Source organism: Pseudomyrmex gracilis, unplaced genomic scaffold (assembly GCF_002006095.1).
Source record: "Pseudomyrmex gracilis isolate BER0280 unplaced genomic scaffold, ASM200609v1 scaffold_28, whole genome shotgun sequence".
Lineage (NCBI taxonomy): Eukaryota > Metazoa > Arthropoda > Insecta > Hymenoptera > Formicidae > Pseudomyrmex > Pseudomyrmex gracilis.
The window spans coordinates 38,495-65,140 of record NW_018020612.1 but is presented as its reverse complement, the minus strand read 5'-3'; the positions used below and the strand labels follow the sequence as shown (position 1 = coordinate 65,140).

General features: G+C 41.7%; 1 protein-coding gene across 4 annotated transcripts in view; it reads left to right on the top strand.

Annotated features, from left to right (window-relative positions):
- LOC109852337 (T-lymphocyte activation antigen CD86-like) overlaps positions 1-26,646 on the top strand; it is a 187,783-nt gene that overhangs the window by 138,317 nt on the left and 22,820 nt on the right. For all 4 annotated transcript variants that reach the window (XM_020423407.1, XM_020423405.1, XM_020423406.1 and 1 more), the window contains 4 exons: positions 19,064-19,230; positions 21,725-21,935; positions 22,509-22,620; positions 23,146-23,324. In XM_020423407.1, coding sequence (XP_020278996.1) covers positions 19,064-19,230; positions 21,725-21,935; positions 22,509-22,620; positions 23,146-23,324 — 669 coding nt within the window. The remainder of the gene's footprint in view (positions 1-19,063; positions 19,231-21,724; positions 21,936-22,508; positions 22,621-23,145; positions 23,325-26,646) is intronic.

The following is a 26,646-nucleotide window of genomic DNA, read 5'->3' as shown; positions in this document are numbered from 1 at the left end:
CGACATTTTGGTTCAGAAGATTTTCAGCGAAGTTAATACCACATAATAAATTTTCATTTGCAATTCAGCGTGTAACATTTATTTCGCGATAAAACAAATTCAAGCTTTGTCGACCCCGATATCGGATTACTGATTAATTGGAAGAAGAAAAACGATAACATTCACAAAGTTATCACAATTTAAAATTTTTCCTACCTTTTTTTTTTAAGAAAAAAGGAGAGATTTTCTCGCTTTTTAAGATTTATCTTTAGCAAGAAAAATCGATTCTTCGACGGAATTCGCGAAATGTTAAATCTCGGCATGAACCCGCATAGTCTTACCAGTCTCGCTCGTTAAATTTTGCTAGCTCCGTGGAAGAGAGATTCGAATCTGGCTGCGTTCCAAATCTATAGATTTTGGCCACGGCGACCCGTGCCTGCGATGAGGCGAAACGAAATAACACCGACGGTGCGGGGCCCACGTCATAAAGCTACCCCATCACCAATGGATAAAAAGCATTTCGAACTCTTCGAGGCAATGTATGTCTTCTCTGTGAGACCACTTTTATAAATTCTTTTTTATACAAGTTATAAATTTGAAACACAACATGAAAAATACTTGCGCGCGCAAGAGCAACATTTAGAAAGATTATTTAAATACTTATTTGTAGTTCAAAAAAATATATCTTTTTATTTGACCAGAATGCGTGTGATAACAAGTCAAAAACTTGTATTGTAAATTAATGACATGAAAAAAAGTATAAAATATAGAAGCGCATACAGTGCCTTAAGAGCATTTTCCGTGAATTAGACTTTGTTCATAAATTATGAAGAGCACTCGCGCGCAAGAATGTTCCGTGGTAGTTTAAATTGACAACGCGATACCCTGGGCTCGAGTAAGAATTTCTCTTGTTAAAACGGAACTCACCCGCTGGAATTCTGGGCTGTACCGGAGGCGTAATTTGAATTAATAATAAATGTAAAGTGCCGCCGTGCCGGGACAACTCGACTGCGGTATTGTGTCGGGATTAGCGGCGCGAAAGAATACTGCCGGTGTGCGGCTGCATTTTCGTGAATGGTTTATCTTAAAGAATTTTTGCATGATAGTGCAAAATGTATAAATTACAAAATTGCGATTTTGCTGAATTCATGTCGACTCGCGGACAATATTACTCATTCGGCCTGTTGCAGTTTCCGACCTATTTCGAGAAACGAGATCGCGTGCGTTTGCTTGCGGGTGCAGCTGCGTGTTCGTTACGTAATTAAACATATTTAGGAATAATGGGCAAACTTTCGAATTTTAACGATTATGGTGTAATAACTTGCCGGGATTCATAACGCGATCTCGTGGCAAGGAGATCATTCGGTATCACGTAAGGATTTTTTTTTGTTTTAGATTTACCTTTTATGTTTCTTTAACTTTAAAATTATATACCGCGGGAAATTACACGTGGGGATTTAAATTGCGGTGTTAATATTTAAGTTTCAGAAAACGTAGTTTTTGAATATTCGTTTTCCTTTCTTTTGCTTTTTTAAAAGCACGCAGTGTGCAATAAAAGATCGTTGAGTCAAAGTTCTGGTTTGTTACACCTTCGTAGAAAACATGATTGTTGATTGTAGTACTTATGTACAATTTACCGTTGTATGTATCGAGAGAAACGTTGCAACAACACGGTCGAAGCGTATCGTCGAAGATGGAACATTAAACATTTGTTACTGCTTGAACCAACGAGATGTTTACGCGCAGAAGTTTCTACAAGGAGATATTGGAGGATTGAGGAATGGAAGTTATAGATTTCTCTTTTAGTCTCTGAAAAGCATCGGGGGAAAGATCGATTTTAGTCTTTTGAGAAATGTAGGTCGGAAAAAGCGTCATCTTTCGAGACATTCTATTTTGCAACGCTCGCTTATTAAAGATACACGTTCGAAAAGGTCGTTGTCCCTCAGTTATCAGACAGATGTCATTGTGCGACAGTAAATTCAAGTTTACGCTTCATATTACACACAAACGCGACATGAAATTTATTTTTGAGGCTATTTTGATGTTGACTTTTTATGTTGATTTTTTCTCTAAAAACAAAAAAATGTGTTTGTTATTTAATTTTCTCGACAGTGTTCGAGTCTCGATGTTTTCTGTTCGCTATCACGGGGGAGGGGAAAAAAAATAACTCAGTTTAGCGTAATAATAACCCTCTTTTACGGAAGGCGCGACGTGCATGCACGACGAATGAAACCGGCGAATAAAAACGACTGCGTTAAATGCGTGAGAATTATGTTCCGACGGCGTCGGCGCTTTCACGTTCAACGACCGAGAGGAAGTCACTTGTTCGCGAAGTCGTTCGCGATCCGAGGCGTCGCGGCGTTAAATCACGGAACGTCTCGGGGAAAAAGTAGTGGAACGCGTGACTCATCCTCTCGCTCGCCGCGCGCGAACGAAAAAAGGGGTGAATAAAAGCGGAAAAAGCGCCCCTTTCGTCTTAGGCGCGCAGCACGACACTTCGTGTCCCACACGAGGTTCGATTCACTGATAAGCTTCGTGCCAGCTCTTCGTGCGGCGATCGCGATAAGGGAATATTCGAGCCGACTTTAACACCTATCGCGTAGCCTCGCGAAGGGAAAAGCATATGCACGGTATGTGCCACGGTATATTACATGCAATTCTCCGTTCTCCTCGGGGAAGCTTATGCTACGCCGCCGTTCGCTCGTCGCTCGAGGTCGACCGACCTTTTATTTGTTCAACGAGTCGAGAGTCGGATGGACTCGACGAATCCTCGAGGTGCGCTCGAAGTTGTGCATTACCTTTCTCCTTCGGTCCCTCTTTCTCATCCCGGCTACGCGACATCGACCGTCAAGACGATCTCTCTCTTTCTCTTTCTCTCTCTCTCTCTCTCGGCGCGCTCTTTTCCCAGATCCCTTCTCGCCGGATATATCTCAGTAATTATATTTGCGCAGGTTCGCCCTTGCCGTTAGCCATGCGCGTCTTATTACCGGTCGCATTCACGCCGGGGTGACGACGGTCCCGTGGAGCATAATCCGGTCCGTCGCTAATTAGAAACGGCTTTCAAGTCCCTGTACATTCACGACCTTCGTAAGAAGAACGATTTGAATCGACTCAAAGAGATCAGCGAATATCCGAAGAAAAAACAAGCTGTCCTCTCTTTGTGTTAGTCCGATCCGGGTGAGTTTCTTTTCGGATTCGCGTGCGATTATTTTTCGTCACATCGTCGCTTTTCATTGAGAGAGACGAGGCGCGTATCTGTCTCTCATTTATTTATTTAATTCATTTTCTAAAATCCCTTTTAGAAAGCGCTCTGTCGCTTTTAATGTGTATATACACTATATACACTTGAGCATATTAAGGATTAATATAATCACAGAGCGGAGATAGAGATGCCTCTAAATTGGAGACGAGAGGCTCTTTAAATTTTCTAAACAGTTTTATGAGAAAATCAAATTAAAAGTTTAAAGATCCGTAAGGATCGCGACGTCATTATTCCCGACGAGAGATTCGCGTGCATCAAAATAACAAAAATACGTTCGTTAAGAGATAAATTGGCGAGGGAACGTCAATTTCGTGTCGTGACTGGGCGAAAAAAAGTACCGCGCGAAAAAGACACTCGAAAATTTGCATTCCACCGACCAGCAGCAGAAATGCGGCAGCATTTTTCTCGCAGTTTAACTCGCAAGCGAAACGTTTGCTATCCGAGACGAGTGACGTGCGTGCTGGGCACAAAAAAGAGGTAAAGTTAGTTAACTAACAACGAAATACCGTATTTCCCGCGCTAATTTGTCTCTATTGCGACCGCTCGTTAGCGACTAGATGCTACGTCAAATTACTGCGTTACGTATCGTATTTCCAAAGTGTTTCTCTTTGTGTCGTTGCAATTAGTCTGTCACAACATCGACGAAACATCTTCTTTCTGATGATTTAACGCTACGGTTGAATTTGTGCCAAAGAGGAAATATAACAAGTAAAAAGAGAGAACACTTTAAAAGCGTATTCTTTTAATAAAAGTTAAGAATGAAACATGGCGTGACCGCCAAATTGATACGCGGTAGATCAATTTGAAAAATTCAGCATTTTCTCTTCGAGAAAAATATCTTCTTCCAATATGCATCTGGCATCAAGATAAAACGAGGGTTTTTGTGTCTTATCTTTTACATTCCATTGTCGACGTCAATAACGTTCTGTAAATTCGATTCGAATTGTAACGAACCAAGTATCGCTAATCTACGTCTGCCAGTCGTTTATTTTATTTGTATGCGATAAAGCGCGTTGCGGGAAAATGATGTGATATATATCGGGGATGAGCCCAGCTTGGATACTTGCCAGCCACGTTGCTGGCTCAGCAATCGAATCGGTTGGAAATACGCGCGCGGAACGGCGTCAACGACGACATTACCTGCGCGATTACATACCTGATATAACGGATTATCGCGAGGGCCGAAGTTGACATGTACCGCGACGTAATCGAAGCGACGCGCGTTTATCTCGCGACGTTTGCAAGTACCGTCTGCAGCGGCAATGAGCTTATGTCACGAAGGTAAAACGACGAGAGAGACAGTCTCTCTCTCTCTCTCTCTTTCGGAAATGGCTTCCGCGCCGCGTCGTAAAACGCTGTGTGCTGACGGAACATCGATTTACGCATCGCAATTTCGGCGCGGATGAAACTATTGCGCGCGCGCTAGTAAGAAATTCCGTTCCAATCCCTGATTCTCTCTCGCATTGACTCTCGCGATCGAGTCATTTGCATAATTGACTTCGAACGAGCAAACGCGCTGATGCCAACGTAGACATTTTCTTCTTCAGTGATTTCTCTCTCTAGCTCGCGAAAGATCAGCGATATCTCTCGTAGATATTAAACAAGATGAGAAACAGCTGTTAAATCGGTAATATCGTATACATTATCATACCGGAGTGGCAAACACAAGATGTAATGTACACAATTGCAACACACTAGCGCAGCTGGATGTAGCGCGCGAGATCCGTAACACTGACGTCATTGGTGGACACAGCTGCGCGGCGAACGGCGCGTTTATACCGAAGTTACTCTAATCGCACTCGGCATTGGATGCGCGAGGGAGATTTTTTAACGCAAATTTTTCTTCGTCTTGCTTGTGCATTATCCGCCCGCAATTTGGAGCAAAACCGGGTGGGCGGCCGACCGGCTCAAAGACCGCCCGACGGTTATTTTCGTTACGCGCGCGCTTCAAAAATGGCAACTGTGTGCGCCGGTGTATATATATATATATATATATATACATATATATATATATATATATATATATATATATATATATATATGTGACGCAACAGTAGTAACAAGAAATAAATCCCGGGGCTCTCGCGAAACTGTTTCCGGCTTTGTTTGCAACAGCTCGGAAAAATGTTGCTAACTGCCGCGGTACGTCATACTGAGCTTGTAATACACCGCGGCAATTACGACGTTGCCTCAAGCGCGGATTTTTCATGAATTTTAACAAAATAATCCGACGAAATTTGTCATCGCTCCCCGCGACAGCTGTGACACACACGTTATACTGATCTTTGTGACTACCGCATAACATTCCGGTTATATACAGTTTTCGAAACGATTCTTACGATTCTGACATGCAAGTAAAGCGACGAATGTCCGTAATGGATTGTGCGTACTTTTTTTTCGGTAAATGTTTATACGCTTTATATGTCACTTTATCGCTACATGTTACTATCCAGTCACTACGCGCGTGCGCGTTTATTTAAAAAAATCTAATTATTATATTGTATACTTTTTAATTTTTTTTCTTACAGCGACAACAGCCACTTTACACCATGCTGTTAATTATAGAAATACTTTCTGATGCGCAGCGTTTATTTTTACTCGAAAAACTTACCTTTTCAAAACAAGGTAAGAAGGGCGCCAAGTACACGCAGTAACACGTACTGTATTTAAATTAAAAATTGATTTAATGCTACAAACAATTCTTTTTCTATAAAACATATTCTGCAACATTATATACTACAAAACATTCTTTCTCTAAAATCCTGTCTTATTGTTGAAAAACATTGTTGATACAACAACATAATTGTCAATAATCTCGGCCGCGCGACCTTGGCGGGGTCACTGACCTCGGCCGCGCGGCCGCGGGGGGGCAATGACCTCGGCCGCGCGGCCGCGGCGGGAGCAATGACCTCGGTCATACATAAAGGTATAGTTTGTACTTATTTTGTGCAAAGGTTCAAACCAGTTTATTGAAAAAAATTATATCGGACAGATATATTTTTCACTTCGTAACTTTATCGTCGTATATTTCGAAAAATCACAGAAACAAACAACAAAGACGCAAAAAAACTTTTTTTTATTTCAACGTGAATCAAACGAGAGTAAAAAGAAGTCGATCGGTTCAGTCGTTATTAAAAAATGGCTGATTAAAAATCTCCCCTTCATTGAAATGCCTGATTTTTGCGTATAAGAGTGCTCGCCACTTTAATGCGTGAACTTGTCGCGAAACACTATCGTGTCTCTTGATAAAGTTTTATATTACAAAATAGTATATGTTGTGCGTTAAGAACTATGATTTTAATTATTAAAAGACAATTTGACACGTCCTTTCGCGAAATGTTTAGATCGTGTGGTGTATTTGATATAGGGAGTCAATATAGACGATCAATAGTCAATAAAGGCGAAAGGTCTGAAAAGTCATCGACACGTTTCTTGATATCGTTGGAAGCGAAATAACGATGGAAACATTTTATGACGATGGTACCCTCAGGAGCCGCCTGCCGATGGTCAAAGAGGCAACCGAGGTCCGACGAATCTATATAGACACTATCTCTCTAGTTCATCCTGGGATCTCTATGCTTTCTATCGAGAAGAGGCCATATAAAATATCGGCATTAAGGCCGATGAAACGCACGAGGAGAAATATCGATAACATCGATTTTTCCTTGTTTCTTCTTACACAACTCGCCGACATATTTGACGTAAATGTCATCGTATTATTTCATATCGCTTAATTAATCTTTTTTCAAAGAAATTTATAAGATCTCTCTATAAAAAGCCGGTAATTCACATTATATAATCAAGGTCGATGAAGAAGTTAGTTCCTTGTCTGGTTGAAAGGCCATTTATCGTAACTTTGATTATCGGGTTTTTGCGAAGTCAATTAGAACCACTCAATATTCTCCCGTCGGAAACTACGCATAGATTAATTGGCTGATAAAAATCGAGATAATAATATTATTTGCCGAGATCGATGATAACGTTAAGACAAATATCGAGAATGTAAGTTTGTTCAATTCTATACGCGCGGTGTATGAAATTACAGTATGTAGGAACATCGACAAAAAATTAAAAAAACATTCGAAAACGCAATTTCTAAACGAAACGGAGATATTGGCTTTCGTGGTGTTTCACATAATTCTATGCTTTATTTCGTATTATTATTATTTCCTTTATGCGATCCGGAGATAAATACGCTCGCTAATAACCGTTTTCTCGATATTCTGCTTATCGGTTGACCCCGATGTATTCTACAAAATACGCTGAATGGATATAATGCAGATCTCTAGAGTTTCCTCTAGAAGAGGTATTAAATGAAGAACCTACGATAGCGTTTTTCGGAAAGGCTCGCTCTTTCGCTTTCCAGAATCTCTTAAACTCGTCGTTTCGTTGCGAGGTAAAATATCAAGTAAAAAGACGAAATAGAGAGCGAGTATCGATGAAGCTTGAAGAGAAAATCGGTGTATGCAGCGTCAATGAAATCGATTGTGCCTCGGCGATCCGTTGGCTCTGTTTTCTTTGCACAGCTCGCGCGCGATATCGAGGAGAAGGGCTTTTAGATAAAATCTCGTTTACGTTAACCACGCTCGCCTCTCGACGAAGGAAGGAGCAGTTCGCCAAAACGATCTCCGACCAGTCACGTGTTATATTCACTCGGATTTTTTTTCGGTAAAGCGCCCGTGTATGAAGAGGAGGAGCAAAGAATTGACACTCTTTTCGCCCGCTCGTATCGAGAAGTGTGATAATGACATCTGATACAGAGACGCGATCGCACCGTGTTCGAAGATGAAGCGTATTTCTCAAGTGTCCTTCGAAACGGAAGGGATGATGATTCGAGGCGAGGATAGTATCCGGACGAGGATAGTATCTGAATTTCGCATCTTTGCGAACCATTCGCGTGATTACGTTGCGCCTTCCTTCCTTGGCGACAACCTCTTGCGTTTCGATGTGCAGCGCGAGCAGTCTTATCTGCGCCTCGGTTTAAGGATATACTCCGTGCCTTCTGTAAGCGAGGCACGTCCCGAAGCAACTTATAATTGACCGAAGGTTTGTCCGTGACAGTTCTCGTTTCTATATCTCCCGTTTTCTCCTTCTCTCTCTCTCTCTCTCTCTATTTCTCTATTCTCTCTCGCGCGCGCGACGAGCCCTCTACTCCCCTCCCCGTATTCTCCCATCACTCCCCGGGCTTCTCTCTCCCTCCGGGCTCCACTCTCTTCGTGCTACGAATCGACGAAATTGCTTTGCTCCGGTAGACATGACCCCGGGGCACTTTGCCACGGCAATTCCCAACCATGCCTTTCGGCTCGTTAAAAAAGGCCTTTACGTATAGCTGGACCAATGACCGACCCCTGTCATAGTCGTCCGTTTATTCGAGATACCGCACGTACTCTGCGAGATATATATTGTTTTTTCTTTCTCTTATCGCTCGGATTTGACTGATGACGAACATCGCCGTGATCTCCTTTCGCAAGCTACACTTTTTGTAACTGAAGTTTAAGGCAAAACTTGCTTTCCGTTACAAGATTCGCGGTCGGAAATGGCAAAGTTACAGCGCTGCGACAATGTATAAAAGAGATTCCATATACAAGTCACCGCAGCGGTTTTAATTTGATATCCTGCTAGGTTGCGGCACAGCTCGTAAATTTGTCGCGCGTTTTACGTTAAATATGCGGTCTGCGCATTTCTCATTTCGTGTTGACAAGAGATTCCAATTGTTTCCAATATGTCTCTCGTTCCTTTTATTAATAACAATAATAATAATAATGATGATGATGATGATGAAATAACACTGGTGTGTTTGCAATTAAAATAACCGCAATTACGATCGTGAAAGCTGTTATAATTACGGAATCTGATTTTGCAATTGAATTACATTTTGTTGGACTCAGTTTGCTTTTTGGTCGTTTCCACTCGATTGCGGGATTTCGCGTCGTGTAACTGGATGATGATTATTATTATTACAAATGTAATAACTTGGAGAAAAATGTAAAACGGTATTAGACTCGGTATTTACATCGCGCGCTCTCTCCGCGATCGTTATGCGACGGCGAGTTTTTTCGCTTGGAAAAAAACGTGCTTGGGAATTAATGAAGGTTTTCTGGGTTTCGGTGAAAGCGCCTGTGAGATGTTCTCCTCCCCATCCTCACGATTGAGTCGCGTGGCAAATTTCAGATCACAGACAGAACGCTTATCCGGCTTGCTGCTTCGGTTCGCAAATCCTTTCGCGGCAAGCAGAGCAGCAGTCGTCATTCGATGTTCGATCATCAAAAAGACACGCTTTTTTTGTCGCGTTCCAAAGATTAGAGCTCGGTCGATTCGGTAACGAGAAACTCTCGTGTCCGGCAGGACTAATGACGCGCGACATACAACGCTTTGTTGAGGGATTCGATACCCGGGGATTTACATTGTTCAGCCGACAAAAATTCCATCAGTGGACGCGCACGGCCATTGAAGCGCTGCGAATCTCTGCATCAATTCCGATGTGCTTTGAAAAGAAATTGGAGCAAAAAATAATAAATTCTTTTTTTGAGAGTAGAGAATATAAAAAAAACTATTTTACAAAATAGTCCCTTTGACACTTTTTCAAATTTATTTATTTTGCATCTTTTCTCGCACATTCGCTTGATACGATTTTCAAACTCTTCTTCTAATCGCGTAATGCATAAAAATACACAGAAAAAGATTTTCCTTCTCTCCCTTCCCTTTCGAATACAATTTCCAGAGTACCTATTCATACACACGGTGATAACATTTTTTTTGACTCTTATTAAAATGGAAGCTTATTGATGAACGACATGTATGTAAGAACGCAGGCAAATTCGCGAGTAAAATTTGCAAGGCAAAAGAGCCACGCACATACGTATGCATACGTATATTCGCAGTTGGGAAAAATAGGATTGTAGCTCTCACGGGCGCAGGAAAGCTCGTTTATTAAAATTCTTCTCGATCGAAAGAGGGTCATCGGGGTGGGAAGAGTGTTCTCCATCCTCGCTCGCGTTATTGAAAGCAATATTTTTGACGTTAGCCATTGTCGGAGGTCCGAATTGGAAGTGTGTTACCAGGGATAGAGCAGAAAACGCCGAACCGTTCTGCATAAGCTCGGACGTAGTCGAGCGTGCGCGCACACACACACACACACACACACACACGCGCGCGCGTCAATATGGATGAAAGATATTATACCTGCGCCTGGCCCGCGGCATTGTTGTGCAACCGAAAAATGCAATAAATCTTGCACCATTATTATTATTGCGACGTATATGCTGAAACCGCGCTCTCATCGCTTTCGTGGTTTGATAAAACTTCGAAAGAGAGAGAGAGTAGCTTATCAATCCTCGACTCATTGTAAACCGGTCGATCGCGAATTTATCTCGGTAATATCGCCATCTTGATCGCATTCCGCGAACGTGCGCCCGAATCCGCGCGCATTCTCTGCGCGATATCCCAGGTATAATACCGTGCAGAATTTACGGCAGCAGAATTGTAAGTCAAGATATACTTGGTATATAAGAAATTTAATCGATCGAATTGGAAACTGATGGCGCAATACAATGGTAAAAGTCAATGAGCAACGCAAGTACGCGTAAAAATTTGAAAAAAATACATTATTTGAGATATCTGTATTTGAATTTTACGAGGAGGAATAAATACGCGCGTGTGTGATCAAATAAAATTCGCAAAACACACGAAATACGCGTCGGCATTTACGCGAAACATAATGATCATTCGAGTCAGAGAAGTGAGGCAAAATGGATACATATGTGGCGGAAATAATGAATAGCACTCGGTCGCTCTTGCCATCGATATATATCAAATCGCGCTTTGGATCAAATCCGCATATCCGGTTTAATCCGCGCATCGATCAAACTATAAAACTCGCCGTTAAATCTGTAAACAATATTCGCCGCGCGCATCATTTACTATCTTCATCCGATTGTCCGCGTTTACGCGTGTAACGGCAACGCGCAAGGATGAATACAGATTTATTGCGCACCTTCGTTATCGCAACGCGCTAATTCGCGCCGTAGATTGACATCGCTCTTGTACGACCGATTACGAGATCATCGATGACTAACGTTTCAATCGACGGGTTTAATTAGACAAAATGTCATTTTTCGCACGTTGTTTTATCTGACAAATAAATAAATATTACTTGTTGCGCGTTTAGAGCTGCGTTTGTTTCGCGAAATAATTGCGCGCGCGCGCGCGCGCACACACACATGTTTCGCTAAATAGATATGTTTAAAACATTTCTCGTCGTAATTTTCGCGACGTAATTTGGCCGATGCACTTGGCGCAAAAAGTTGTTTTCGCGGAGATAAAGAAATTGTCCAACTTGAGGAAACCGCGGATTTTCGCGTCTCCGCGCGGAATTAAGTAGACGCAGAGCGCGCGGTTTCGCACGCTCGTCTCCGTAGAGCCACTCCGCGGGCTTTGCGTACTTTTAATTACGGCGGAGCGACCGTGTTTATCGGATATTCCCTTTGACACAAGAAATTGGAAAAGTTTCGGGCGGACGTTTCCATTCAAACGGGCGCGCGGAAGTTTACGTATCCGCAGGCACTTCACTTACTTAAAAGCGACTCCGAGCTTCTCTGTCTCTGTTTGCGAGCGAGCGACAACTCGCTCCCTTTCTATTCCGCGTCGTCGGGACCGCCATCGTAATGGAGATGAATTCGGCCGAAATTCATTCGCGGATCGTCCGCACGGAAAAGAAACTCCCCGGATCCCCGTCGGACCGGTTCAGCCGCGGACCGGCGACGCGTTTCTGGTCTGCGCGATAAGGAGCTTAACTTCTCTTTTGCTACTTTATCCTCGTGGTCACAGCTCGACGAGAGCGCTAAAAATTGATCGCACAAGATATTCCGTACGATGGACCGTAATAACGAGAGCGGCTGCATAAATTTGAACTTGACTTGTAAAATTTATCGCATTTGTATATCCCCCAAATATACACATTATATATACACTATATAAAAGAGCTTCTATTTATTTTATAAATATAAATATATATATATATATATATATATATATATATATATATATACACTCGATGTATCAACATTCGCGCAAAGTTCCCGATATCTGGCGCAATCAAATTGTTCGTCTTCGGCGACAAGTCACACAGAATTGACACACAGATCGTTTTCATGCCGCGGCGTCAAGTTTAATACCCTTTGAATGAGAAGACGTCTTCGCTTCCGACATATCTCGCTATTACGAAGTCACGGTGCAGTGAATTAATATACTCGATAAACGGATGTAACCGACGAAACATCTCGCGTCCTACCACTCCCCTTCCATCGATCGCAACAGCGACATTGGCAGTTCTTGTTGGACGGAATATCGAGTTAATATTTCTTGAATGGTTGCAACAGCGAAACGTCTTGCTCGAATATCCATCCTTCCTCTCGCGCTCGTCACGATGACTGTTCTCGTTTCGTTTTGGTGAGTTAATGCGCTTTGAATGAAGAACCAAACGTCTCACGTTTCATTCAATAAGCGTGAAACGTTAAATTTCTCTTTCTCTCGAATTATCGTCGCGGTTTATTTGAAGAAATCGTTGTGTGATTTTGTCGGGTCAATTAACAGAATTTCAGAGCACGAATCTCGAGTTAATTATAACGCGCGCCAAGCGATAATCATCACCTGATTAATAAATCGACGTGTATTCACGCGTTTGATCGTCGTCGATATTTTCCCGCAACGTTCTCCCAAGAGAGATCCAACGTGTACACCTTCAATATTTCCCCGCATCGACCTGCGCTGTTCTTTATTAACTGTGAGACGACAAAGTCCGCTGCAAACTTCCCGATAATCAAGACAAATCGATGGGAGCTCGGGATGCGCACAAACAAGTCGTGATTGTCGGGAAAATGTAACAGATTAAAAAAAAGGAGGGGAAAATGCCCACCGCTAAAAGCTACAATTCACTTATTACTGAAGTTTCTGTTTTTTTTCAGTTTTGCTTTTAAATGGTACGTCAACTTATTGAAAGTTTGAACTGAAGTCCATAAGAAAGAGAGAGAGAGAGATAGTTGCAAGTTATCTTCTTTTTAATTGACTTTACTTTTGATAATTTTGCACTAACTAAAATTTGATTTACATTGCAACTTGATAACAAATTTTATATACACCTTTGTTTGTCGCGCAACAATATTACTTTTGTTATTATAAACACTTTTATCATTGAGGACAATTAGCTACGTTGTAATATTATTGTACAATCATTCTCCGTGAAATATATAAATTAAAACGCAACATGTATAAGTTTTCAAATATCTGCGTGTATCGGCAATCAGTTTGAAACGCATTATCGGAGTTTAGGTAAACCCCGAGCATTTGCGGGCGTTGCTTAAACGAAAGAATTAATCTACCTCTCTTTCCCCTCGTTCCACTTTACGCTCTTACTCTCCTTTTAAAACGGCCGCTGTTGCTTCTCAACTCGTCGAACCGTGAAACTCTCGTGAAACTCGTCCGACCGCAACGCTCGCGAGTTTACAAAATAGTAAGTAAAGGCCCCTGCTTTTGTGTTTTACCGTTTCGCCGGGAGAGTGAGAGAGAGAGAGAGACAGATTTCTCGTTTTTCTCATCCATCCTTACTAATGAAGCGCTTAAGAGTGCTTTTCTCCCTTCCTGTCTCGCGCGATGATATCATTTCACGTTGACGTTCTTAATTATTTTCATTTCTTCACGAATTTTATTTTGCAAAATTATTGCTTCTTCTCTCTCTTTCAGCTTCTCTGTAATTTTATCTTTAACCCTTTCGCTCTCTCGAGCGTTCGCACTGTTCGCAGTTTATACGGACATACTTTTTCATCCATACTATGCAGCGAAAGACATATTTTTAGACCGACTCGGAAGACTCGTGTCCCAGTTTATGCATATATATATATATATATATATATATATATTTATAATTCAAGATAAATTCTGCGAACACAAAGTTGTTCAAGAAAATTGTGTCCATAATCTCGCGTAAAGTTTATTATTCTTTGAAATATTCTCCGAACTCTTCTTCAGAAAGAAATGAAATCTTTTCTGCTTCTCTTGCGGAAAAATATAAGTACGATAAAAAAATGTACACTACCACCAAAACGAATTGTAATTGCGCTCGCAATCAATCAATGTCTCGCTGATATCGGTTGCGCGTCGAAAGTAATTGTTGGACGAAATATTTAATATCATTCGTTTTGGTAAAAAGATGCGGTTTAACTGCGATGTAAGTTTCCGATACGGCAGCTCGTTGCAATAAAAAAGAGAAAAACGGAGAAGAGAGAACGTGGCTGCGCCTCTATCGACGGATCGAAGCTGCACGTGTATAGAGGAGAGCGGTATCGCAGAGGAAACGGGAACGACGCGGGGCAGACATAAGCCACTTAGATTTTAGCAAGAGGTTTCGTGTTACGCGCGATACTTACGGCGAGCACTTCGACATTTTGGGAACTTTACCGCGAAAGATGCATCCGCGAACATTTTCACCCGAAGTTGACGTCTTCCATTTCCGCGCAAAGAAAATCAAAATCCCCTTATGCAATAATGTACTTCGCAGTGATATCGAGATATACGTGTGTGTTGGGCAGATATATTTATTATCTAAATTTGAATATTTTTATTTATATATTATCTTGTCAAAAAATAAAACGTGCGATAAATGCAAAATACTTTTTTCTAAATTTACGGTGTTATTTTCATATTCGCGCATGTATTTTTTATATTTATCTACTAACCAGTGTCTAATACGATATTTGAGAGCAGTCTTGTTTTTTTTTTTTCATCTTTTTACATTAGCGTTTTATATTTCGACTATTATAATAGATTTCATTGTTATATTTTTGCACAAAGCCAAAATTTACGCTCTCTCGATTTCCTGGAAGTGTTTCCCGATAATACCGATGACAATTGGAATCCAATTTATTCGCTAGATATGCCGTAATATTGGTAAAGTTAATCGATATCTTTGAAACGATAGCGGTTTACCGCAACCGCGATGTTATTAAATAACTCGTCGCGATTATTATCGTGGAACAAAGCGATTTTTATAAACTCGCCGCGTCAAAAAAGTTTCACATGAATGCACGTCCGATGAAGATTGCTATTCTAAAGAATGATCGATTTCTATCTTCATCGTGTTTGTAGCATATAACATGTCATTGTTTTTCAATAAAGCGTTATTAAGTTACTTATACACGTCACATTCTCTGTGTACAAACTGTTAGTATTGTATTCTGTTTTCTTTTTTTAACTGTGCACATATAGTCACTTTCGATCAAGAAATGACTCACTTCAACGTGTTCAAAATAGCGTCAAAACTGTGTGTGATTCGAAAAAGCTTGAGAAAGTGCAAGCGAAGCAGTGCGCGGCGCGCTCGAATCTTCTATCCTCACAATTTTAAATAGAAATTTTTCTCTTGTCTTCTTCCGGATTTTGCGGAGAAAAATTTCGTGCGTGTCTCTCGAGGAAACACGTCCCGAATCCGAAGACACATCACCCCGTTCGAGTTCTCCATGCGACTGAACAAGCTGAGAGGCCGGGTAACATAAGCTACTTGGATTTCAACGAGCAGAAGTGTTGCGTTACCTTCAAGAAAAGCAGACGACCGACGCCTCGACGACATTCTCTGCGTTCTTCGTCTCGTAATCTCGTCAAACGGATTGCCACCGCGCTCGCTAACAAACACGTACGAGCGTGTGCATTCGTTTGTCTCGGACAATCGAATTTTTCCTCTTCTCAAACAAACTTTCTCTCCTTCTCACTTCTCGTCTTTATTCGCGTTTCCTTGCAAATATGTGTTGCAGTTTTATTTTGCGCAAACTTTGATCTTTATCCCCCACAATATCGTTTTACCTGCCTTTAGTCGGTCTTAGAAGTGGTCGCGAGAATCGTCTGAGTGAAAACATCGAGAGAGGAGGATCAAAAGAGTCTTTTGTACGCCGTGATTTTCCGTCGTGTTCTGTAAATTTCTCATTTTTGCCGTAAGCAACCGTGTCTGTTGTGTCAGTTTTCTCGAAGATGCGGTAACGAGAAAATAGTTGAGATGTGACTTTGGAAGACCTCAAGTTTTTGCATTTCGGTCGTTTGCTCGAGACGCCACCGCGTTTCTGTAACTTGGGCGCGCGGAGTTTCATCTCCTGGTGAGAATCAAAGAGAAACCTTTCGAGAAACTTGATTTCCGTGATTTAATTATACTGCAGATGAAGTGTACTCTCAAAGAGAGAAAAAGAGAGAGATGGAAATTGTTTACTTAAATTTTTAATTTATTTTATTTGCTCTCTCTCTCTCTCTCTCTCTTTCTCTTTCTTTCTTCTAAGTTTTTGGTTGCAACAATTAATAACCGAGAAAACATTTTTGCGCGTTGTCAATTATTGTTCAACGAACACTTCTTAAACTTACTTGATGTATATAAACACAAGATTTTAATTTTATGTAGAATTTTAAATTAAGTTTCTTTCTTCTCTCGCGCAGAGAGTGCGTCTGACTTTTCTTGAACAATACGTTAATAAAAGCAGGTCAACGCTGGTATGAAAATATCTGCGCCAGTGAACGTTCGTTGTCAGATTTCTTTTCGAGTTTCGCGTTAATATGGAAGGGAAAGCCGGACGTTGACGAGAGACTGACAAAAAGTACGTCACAGTTGAACAAACGGAGAACGGGGAGAAGGTCGGCCGTAGCATCGACGAATGATTGGTTTCAGCGCCGCGGGCCATTAGCAAACACCTGAAGCTTTTCGCCCCCGTTCGGAGTTCCTTCGCCTCGAACTTTCGCAAACAGAGAAAGAAGAACACCCGCAGAGTCGGGGGGTTAACAAACTCATTCTTCCCAAGCCTGACCCGTCCTGCTGCAGTTTTTAAGCGCTTTTTGCCGCCCACGTTCGTTGTGCCGGCTTGCTTCGCGAAAAACCCGATTAACAGTCCGCGATTGAAATCGTCTACTTTTTGTGCCGGCATCGTGGAACTTCGCACGGTATTTCGAACACGGAGAATATCGACGGAGTTTCGCGGCAAGGAATTTTCGATGCAGGAGTATTCGCTTTGAGATCGAAAAAAAATTCACAATTGTTCATTTGAATGATGTATCGCTCGATGGTTTAGACGAAACAAAACAATGTATACGTATATATATATAAACGATTGCGTTGAGCACACATCAATAAAAACAATTCTCTTCTGCTTTCCATTTATCACGAAGTTTTAAAGAATTATTGCCATTAAAGCTTACATTTAAATCGCTCGATATTGAATAACATAATAAATATAATAAATAACATAATAAATTTTTACGAAGTACAAAATATTGTCTCTCTGCTTGAATATTTTCTACTGTAAATTGTAATTTTTCATTTCGCGTGCGAGATAAACAAAAACAAAAACAAAAAAAACGCTAGCGGAAAATTTCACTGACAACGTTCGTTGTATTACGTAATCGACAAGTAGCGCGTTTATGAAGTATCAAGCGAGGAATAAAATTTTTTGACGGCGTCTCTTCGTGAATTTTCTCATTCCGCTAAGACCTCGTATAATGCGCATAAAGGGTTTCTCGGAAGTTTTTTTACCGTCGTCGGCCGCCAAGAGTATCGTTTTCAGAATAAAGTAATCAGCGAGACGAACGGTTGCGAAGATAAGGGGTTGAAAAAAAAATTGATGAGGGACTGGTGCAAGAATTTTACGCCGCACCGACAGATCGTTATTTTAAAAAACAGCTGCATCTAGGAAGGATGTTATAAAAAGATCTCATTAAATATCTTTAATGAGATGACGATCTCAGTATATCAACAGAGTTTTATTTTATTCGCGAGTAGTTGTTTTTATGTTTTAATATTATTTATTTGCATTATGCTCATATTTTTTGTCGGTTCTCTATTTATATACTCAAACAAAATAACATTTACATCGGAAAAAACAAACAGAAAGTGAAAACGATCGATCGCGCGCATATAACGCAAAGCGTATAATCAGCGCAGTTTAACGTTGAATGATAAACCGGGAATACAAGTGTCAATTTACGCGTGTAATTTTCTTTAACGAAGGGAATCTGCAATTACCACGCTTGCAAATCTCGCAATTCTCGGGTTTCGATCGGATCTTCGAATCCTCATCGCGAGGAAGATGTGTCTTTGCGTTATGCACGAGGAAGAATTTTCGAGGCAGAACTCCCAAAGGGTGTTCTACGAGAGTTTGTTCGTCCGTGGCAACGTTCTCGAGCAGCGTTCCGGATTTGAATTTCTATATTCGTACGGGGAAGAAGAGGGCGGAAAGGACGAGTTCCAGGTCGCATCAAACTCAGCTCCGGATAAGCTCGACGGAATTTCCCGGTAATGGGAGCTCCGCGCTGCGTTCCGTCCGAGAAGAATCGATCTTCTTGCGAAAGCACGGCACGACCGAGATTTTATATGAGAAGTTAATGACGCTACGTGTTTCGTGTAGTTGTCGATAAAATCCCTCCCGTTTTACGTCGCGTCTCTCGTCCTGCCAATTTAACGTATAATTTATCGCGCTAGCGCACCGCAATCGGATTTATACGAATTTCGGAGTGATTATCAATGACTCGTCGAACTATCTGTTCTCAATTATACATTTCGATGATTGCCGATTAGTCAGCGGTTTGATAATTCGACGTGATCTCTTACCGATCCAAATTTAGCATTGCATTATCGATCGTATAATTAGACTTTATGTTGCAAAATTTATCATCTTCAGCTTTTAAAGTAACGTCCTTATTTAGGAGCTTTTAAGTTTCGTTTCTCAATGACAATATTACACGCGGTAAGCTCCCATTAAGTTACGATAAATAAATCCTATTAAAGAACCTTATTGTTTTTGGCAGAATGCGCGGCCAAGAACGGGAGATCGGTGGTGGAGCACCATCCGTCGTATTGGGAGCAACCCTTTAGTCAGCCTTACTTCGACAACACGACAAAGAGGGAGACCACAACTACCGTCGGACAATCCGCTTACTTGCACTGCAGGGTGCGCAATCTTGGCGATCGCGCGGTAAGTCCCAAGTTTCCTTATCAGGAAGCCGTCGTTGTGATAACAGCGCTTGAGTTCGGAAACGTTGCACTTCGTAGACATGTGGATTAAGATCAGGAGTTCATTAAACATCGAGACCGTTTTGCGCGCGATTTTCCGATAATTATTTTATCTTGTATGGAATAAAACAATCGCATTTATTCGCGTTTATACGTCGATCAGATTTCTCGAAGTTATTTGCGTTTCAAATCACTTGTGATTTACAAAATCCAGAAAAAGTGCATTTGAAGATAAAACAATGAACAATTATTAGTTTTTAATTTCAAAATTATATAATATGTGTAAATGTGTCAATATTGTTCGTTTTTCGAATAATTCGACACAATTTTAACTGATGAAACGATTAAAGACGTGCGAAGTGAAAATCAGTAACGTCTCGACGTCAAGTACGTACATAGGAAAACAAAAACTGCGCAGTTATGTTATTCAAATAACATTTCGAATTTCCGGTTCTGCAACATGATCATGTCGCTATTGTTTTTAGTACAAAAAATCAATTAACCGGTTAATCCTCTTACTATGTAAATTATGCAAAACTCGATGAGAACGCTTTAACGCTCGGTTATGCGTCAACAAGTACGTATTCGCGATTAAATTTCGTCGTTGCGAGGAAACTCAGTGAAGCGGCAGCAGGAGCAGTAGCAGCAAACATATTTGTCGTTGCAAAATGAAATCGTGCGCATTCGTTCGATTATCACGAAATCCCCAATTATCTTTTTTGTTTTTCGCAACGCAAAGTGTATTTTCCTCAATTTTCTATCACACGATCTATCCTCTCCCTCCCTCTCTCTTCCCGTTCCGCGGCATTGATAAATTCTCGTATACGCACGTGCCCGACAATCGGAATCGCGCGCGACCCAAAGTCAAATAAATTCGCAGTTACGTGAGCGGCGAGGCATTAATCCACGATCGTTCGCGACAAAACTTCCGCTGTTCTCTTTGCTAATGCACTTGCCGCGCGACTTGCACAGCCCGGACACGAGTTCATTCTTCATTTACTCACGCGACATCGTCTCGCACTTTTACAGCAACCTAGTTCACACCCTCGCGCGCGCGCGCGCGCGCGCCCGCCTACCTTTTCTCCTACCCTCACTTCGCTTTTGTAACTCTTTTTTCGTGATCGTTTTTCTTATTTCCGCTTGCAAACTTGCAGGGCAAGTATAACTCTTCACGGTTCAACGTGAACTACATATACTTTCTCGCGCATATATTTAGTTAGAGAGTTATATAAGAAGACATTAATGCACGATCTCGTTAGAGATATATTTTATCACATTGTAGGACGTTATCTATTTTTTTTTTTTTTTTTTTTTTATCAACTTTGTGAGAGCAATTTAATTAAAAATATAGCAGTTGACTGACATTTATTAAATTGTTAGCCCGATTACTGTACAGAAAATTAGTTTTTGTTGATAAAAATCCTTTAATGTTCATCGGCGAGAGAAAAAAAACGTGAAATAAACATTTTACCAGTAAACAATTCGCGCTTTTTTAGTTTTTTTAAGTTTTTTTTATTTTTTTAATTTTTTTTATTAAAATATGTATCCAGTTAGTTAACATTCTGTCGTTCACATGTCAGTCACATGAAGAAGTAAAGTGGCGCGCGCGCGCGCGCGAGTACAGCTCGCCAGCAAAAGGTCAAATGTTGGAGCGCAATGTACGTACAAAATATATGCAGCTCTCGCTGCATCAATTTTTCGGATAGTTTCCTGAATTAGCGAGCGCTCGGACCCGGCTGTTTAACCTGGTATTCATCACTCGCGGTCCTAATGCAAAGTAATTTCGCGGATAGGCGCATAGGTCACCCGGGCGAATGGTGACATTACGCGTTATCGGTCGCTGCTCATGCATCACCGCATGACGCACAGGAACCCGTCAGAGTCCAATCACCGATCGTAATCGCCGATAAATCAAATTTCTCGCGCACCCCACCCTCCTCTTCCTCCTTCTCTTCCTCTGTGCGAATCCCCTTTTAAGCCCCTCGCGTGCTGCGCTCCCCCGCATTCACAGCCAGGCCGGTTACCCTCAATATAACGCTCTCATGCATCTGGACGTTTATATATTTGCAATCGGAAAGTCAGCGTCAGCCGATCGCAATGTCGAGATCGCGCGCTTCGTCTGAAGTCTCAATTTCACATGATGATCGTAGAAAAATCGTTCGCGCGGTAGTGAAGTATCAACAATTTCCACTAAAAATTAAGTTCGAAAAATGTAGTTCGATTCTATGTACAATGTGAAGATGAATATCTTTGTGACCCGCTTTGGTTTTTACGTACGTAATAACAAATATAGTTCAGATATTCTCGATATGTTTGAAAGTTGGCGAACCGTGTACGTTAGAAATATGTCGTAAACGTCGGAACTTTGGCTCGAAACAATGCCAAACTTCTCAATTGCGTGCCTAGATTGTTGCTGCACCTTGGTGCAACTTAGCAATTGTCTCTTGATTGCGCAGGTCTCGTGGATCAGACAGCGAGATTTGCATATTCTCACGGTCGGCATTCTCACGTACACGAACGATCAGCGCTTCCAATCGTTGCACAGCGATGGCAGCGACGAGTGGACCCTGAAGATCAGCTCGCCGCAAGTGCGGGACAGCGGAACGTACGAGTGTCAAGTCTCTACGGAGCCCAAGATCAGCCAAGCTTTCAACCTGAGCGTCGTGGGTGCGTATATACGCGCGCTGCTTTGCACAATTAATAAAATTTGAAAAAAGCGCGCGCGCGCGCTGCTTTAATACGTAAAGAGTGAAAATCCCGCAAAAGAGCCCGTGACTCCGTCGTGTAACAAATTAACAAAAACTCCAAAAAGTTGTGTAATCTAGATTATAACTTTTATGATTCCAAGAATTGTTTAAAAGTATTAATCATTAATTTTCTAGTGAAAAGCTTTCGAACTTACTACGTCCGTATGAGTCTCGGTCTCGGTAAGAGAAAAAAAAGTCAAAGTGCGGTTATAAAGAGACGCGGGTTCGAGTTTGGTTTTAAAGCGATTACAAGTTCCGCGCCGTGTGCGCCGATACCAATTTCCGAAGCCCGTTTGTTTTCTAAGTGAATTTTTAAGTGGCCGGTTTCTGAACGGTTCTACCGCGGGTTAATTGCGGCTCTGCGGTGATTTTAAGGAAAATTGTGATCATACTTCTTGGCTCGGAGACTTTGGTCATCGAACCTGACCCGAGAACGCGCGCGCGATACAACCAAAAACCACTTTAACTTTGTTCTGTTTCCTCCCGTGTGCAGTCTCGAAGGCAAAGATCAACGGCAATTCGGAGCTCTACATCAAAAGCGGGAGCGACATCAATCTGACCTGCATCGTGCTGCAAACGCCGGAACCACCATCCTTCATCTATTGGTGAGTTCGAGCGTTCTCCCTTGACGATAGCGCGATTGAAGTTGTGCCGTGTGTATTTCGAAACGTAGCCGAGAGTTTTGCGAAAATCCAAATCGTACACAGTGGCCTCAGGTTTGACAAAAATCTGCTTTATTGAAAAATTTCAACACGACTACCCGTTGCTAAAAAAAGCATCTTTGATAAAGTGAATCTCTATGACGTAGAGTTACTCGCCAAAGTTATGATCTTTAGAATTCACGAATGCTGCCCGGATCGTTTCACGAATGCGCTGATCTGGAAATTTCTCTCGTTTTTTTTTTCTTTTTTTTTTTTTTTTTATATTCGCGTACCCGCGTATTTTGATATTCGCAAAATTTCTCTATTTTGTATGCACATTTTAATATCTACATTTAAAATTCTACTTTTAACACACGAGTATGAAAAAAATTATTAGAAAACGGTTTTATTTATTTCGTCTCGTACTAGTGTCACAAATATGTTTCGGTTTGTTTTTGAAAAAATAAATTTTTGAATAAAATTTTACAGGTACAAAGGTGACAACGTGATAAACTACAGCCAACGCGGAGGCATCAGCGTCGTGACAGAGAAGCAAACACGAACGTCACGTCTTCTGATTAGCAGAGCACTGCCAGCCGATTCTGGCAATTACACTTGTGCACCATCCACGGCGGAATCAGCCAGCGTTCTTGTCCACGTGCTCAATGGTGGGTGAGTCCCGCGATATTATTATCAAAGAGTCGCGATGTGTCTCCGTGTATCTCTTTTCGCACGTATTGTAAAGTTTATACACTTCACAAAATCGTTTATTTCTTTTTGAACGGTTTTTTGATGTTGACGCACTTCACGTAAAAGTCCGAACACAAGTCGAAGAATAAAACTATGTCGCAATGAGAGATGAATTTTCGTGATTAAAATACTTCAAAAACAGCGTATTTATCTTTATGCCACCGCGCGAAGAGTCTTTGCATCGTTCATCAGTTTTCATTAAAAACTTCATGGTGGTCAATAAAGTGTCGCCATTGCAGAGTCGCTTCACAGCTGTATCAATGTGACACTTTTATTGTAATTTATAGCATTTACACCGGAAAGAGAGATACGAGGAGTGAAGTATGTATAATTGACAATATCTGCCATTAAATCTAACGCAACTTCTCGTAGACCTTGCCGTAAAAGCGAAAGCATAAAGTCAATTAATTAATTCCAGCAACTTCGTGAGCCGGTTTTAACTTAATAAGTTCCCAAGAGAACGTTTTCACTGTTATCAAAGAAAGTTGCGAATCGCTCGAAGGGACGCTAAAAAAAAAAAAAAAAAGAAAACAATGTCTATTTAATTACTTTTGAATAAATAATACAACATTGTTTATCTCGAACGCGTGCAGAAAGAAATGTAGCGGCATTTGAAAAAGCAGAAATATGAAATAAAAATAAAATTGCAAATAAAATTGCCCGATTTTTCGTGTCGAGTTTATTTTATTTTAGAAATTTCAGGAAAAATGTATATTTTTTTTTAAATATACATTTTTCCTGGTTTTTTGCGGTTTAAAAATTAAAAAAAAATGTCACATCCATGCTCTTTGAAAGCAGCTCATCGCGTTTGCACATCGTGTGAAAGATCATTTCGACTATTTAACAATTTGACGATAGTAATTGCACACTTTCAGCTCTAATCGTAAGAGCATCGCTTATTACACGTTCCCGTTATAGCCAGAATTAATCTCGCGTTTGCCGTTATTCGTAAGAGATTTACAAGTAATTACTGCGAGGAAACCCGAGCGAACTTAGCGAAATGAAACTCTCGTCAACCGACTATATACGTATATACACTCGCATCTAACGACAAACTATGAAGTCTCCAACTAACTCCACCGTTTCCTCGCGCCCTCTCACGTACACGCGCACAGTCATCGAAATTAGTCCGCGGCTTTCGTTTGAGAACTCTAATGGGAATGTCTATATTCTGATCACCGAAAAATATCCGAGGGATCATCAACTTTGATTAAATCGCGCAAACAAGCAACTTGTTGTACATTTCATCGCGACATTACGAAATGTATCGCATATTTGTTTCTCACGTCAACGAAGACAAGATTAATCGTCACTGACAGACGGATTTATCAAACAAATACTAATTGAATATCTGGGATGTGGGAATACATATTTGTTAGAACGTTTCTCTTGTCATTCTTCTTTCGTAATTCTTTTGTTCCCAAAATATCTGAATCATCGTCGCTACTTATCGGATCCAAGCGTAATGAAGCACAGGAGCGAAAATTACAGAATTTCTGAAAGCTCGTACGACGACTCTGGTCTGATCCGCCCCGCTGTCGCCTTCGTTTAGATGGCTATTCCATTGACTCGGCTCTCTCGTAAAATCGTGCACATGCGTACGTATCAGAGAGAGAGAGAGAGAGAGAGAGAGAGAGAGAGAGAGAGAGAGAATGAGAGTTCAGAAAATAGGTGAGCGGCGGCAAACCCCCTTGACGTCTGATGGAGATCTTTTGTCGGCGATTACATTGTGTCCGCGCGCTCTGGTGAAGCCTTTTACAGGCCAATAATAGTAGCTTTCGCTTTATTGCGTCAAAATGGCTTTTCAGATGTAACGTCATTTAAAATTGTCGTGTGATGAACGGGAGGATACATTTTCGAGCACGATGAAACGGGAGCGAGTATTTTTACGACGTTTCACCGAGATTGCCGCGAAAAGAATACGTTGACAACGACATCGCCAACGAGCCGTGGACAGGACATGTCAGGGAGACGACACTATCTGTTATCGTATAACAAAGAGACCTAGGGTTGGGGAAAGGGAAAAAAGGCGGGGAGGAGGCGGGACACGAAGTAAGTGGAGTCGGACTTTACGGGCATGGGCCGTAAATCCCACGGAGGGGCTTAAAGGTGGGTCCGGGAAAAGTGCCCCGCCGATAAACTAAACGGTAAAGGCCATAAAAACGCGCGCGCGTCGGCTGTACAGCGGCCGGGCGCGTCGACGCGCAACATTCAGGGAAGAGTAGTACGCGCGCGCTGCATACAAGCGGTAATAAACCGGATATCCTCCCCCATCTTCACGAAGAAAACGGAAGAGAGTTCTGCCCGGGATATGTTCGTTCTTTATTCCTCTGCGTAAAGCGCCGAAGAAATAAATCCTCGGACACGTCTGGCCTTTTCCAACCTCCTGGACTCTGGAGGATAAATCAGCCGTGATATTGTCCCATGCAAATCCTTGCCAGATTGCCCGCTGAGGCTCTCATTCTCTCTTTCTCTCTTCTTTCTTCTGCCACGTGCACGTTCCTCACGTCCGCACGTCGTGGCACGCGAGCTTCTGAGATATGTACGTCAAGTGGCTGCTCGGATGGACGAGAGAGACGACGCGGAACTGTTATAAACGGGTAATATCTTCCTATGTTCTCTCTCTCCTCTCTCTCTCTCTCTCTCTCTCTCTCTCTCTCGCTATCTCTCCGCTCCGATTCCCGCTAGGATAATACCGAACTTATCGGAAGTAATACCGCAACTATCGGAAGCGGTACCGCAGTCATCGGAAGCAAATCGGGACGAGCAGCGAATTTAGGGCAAACGTTTGCGGCGCGTTTTCAAAAGCGACGCTTAATTCTTCGAATGTCGGACTACTTTTGCCGTTACATTTGTTTCAGATATATACACATGTGTGTTTTCTCTGGTGCAGAGAACGCGGTGTTAATAAGCAAGAAGTAACACATACAGAGAAATTTAAATACACAGAGACACTTTTGCGGTCGCGGCGATCTGAGCTGAAGTCTTAATTAGTCGAGACCGCGGAGAGTCGCAAAGAGAAACAATTTTCCGCATGACGACCCTTCTTCTCTACTTCTTCGTGAAGCAAAAATTTCACGCGGTGCAAAAAGGTCGTCGAGATCAAACGTGTAGACGTGTAGACCCCGTTGGCCAAATGCGACGAGGACGCGGAAACGTATATAAGACCCCACTCGACGTAATCTCCGTGAGACTTATCAAAGGACTTCGTTACTGCGTGATATACCGCAATATCCGCGA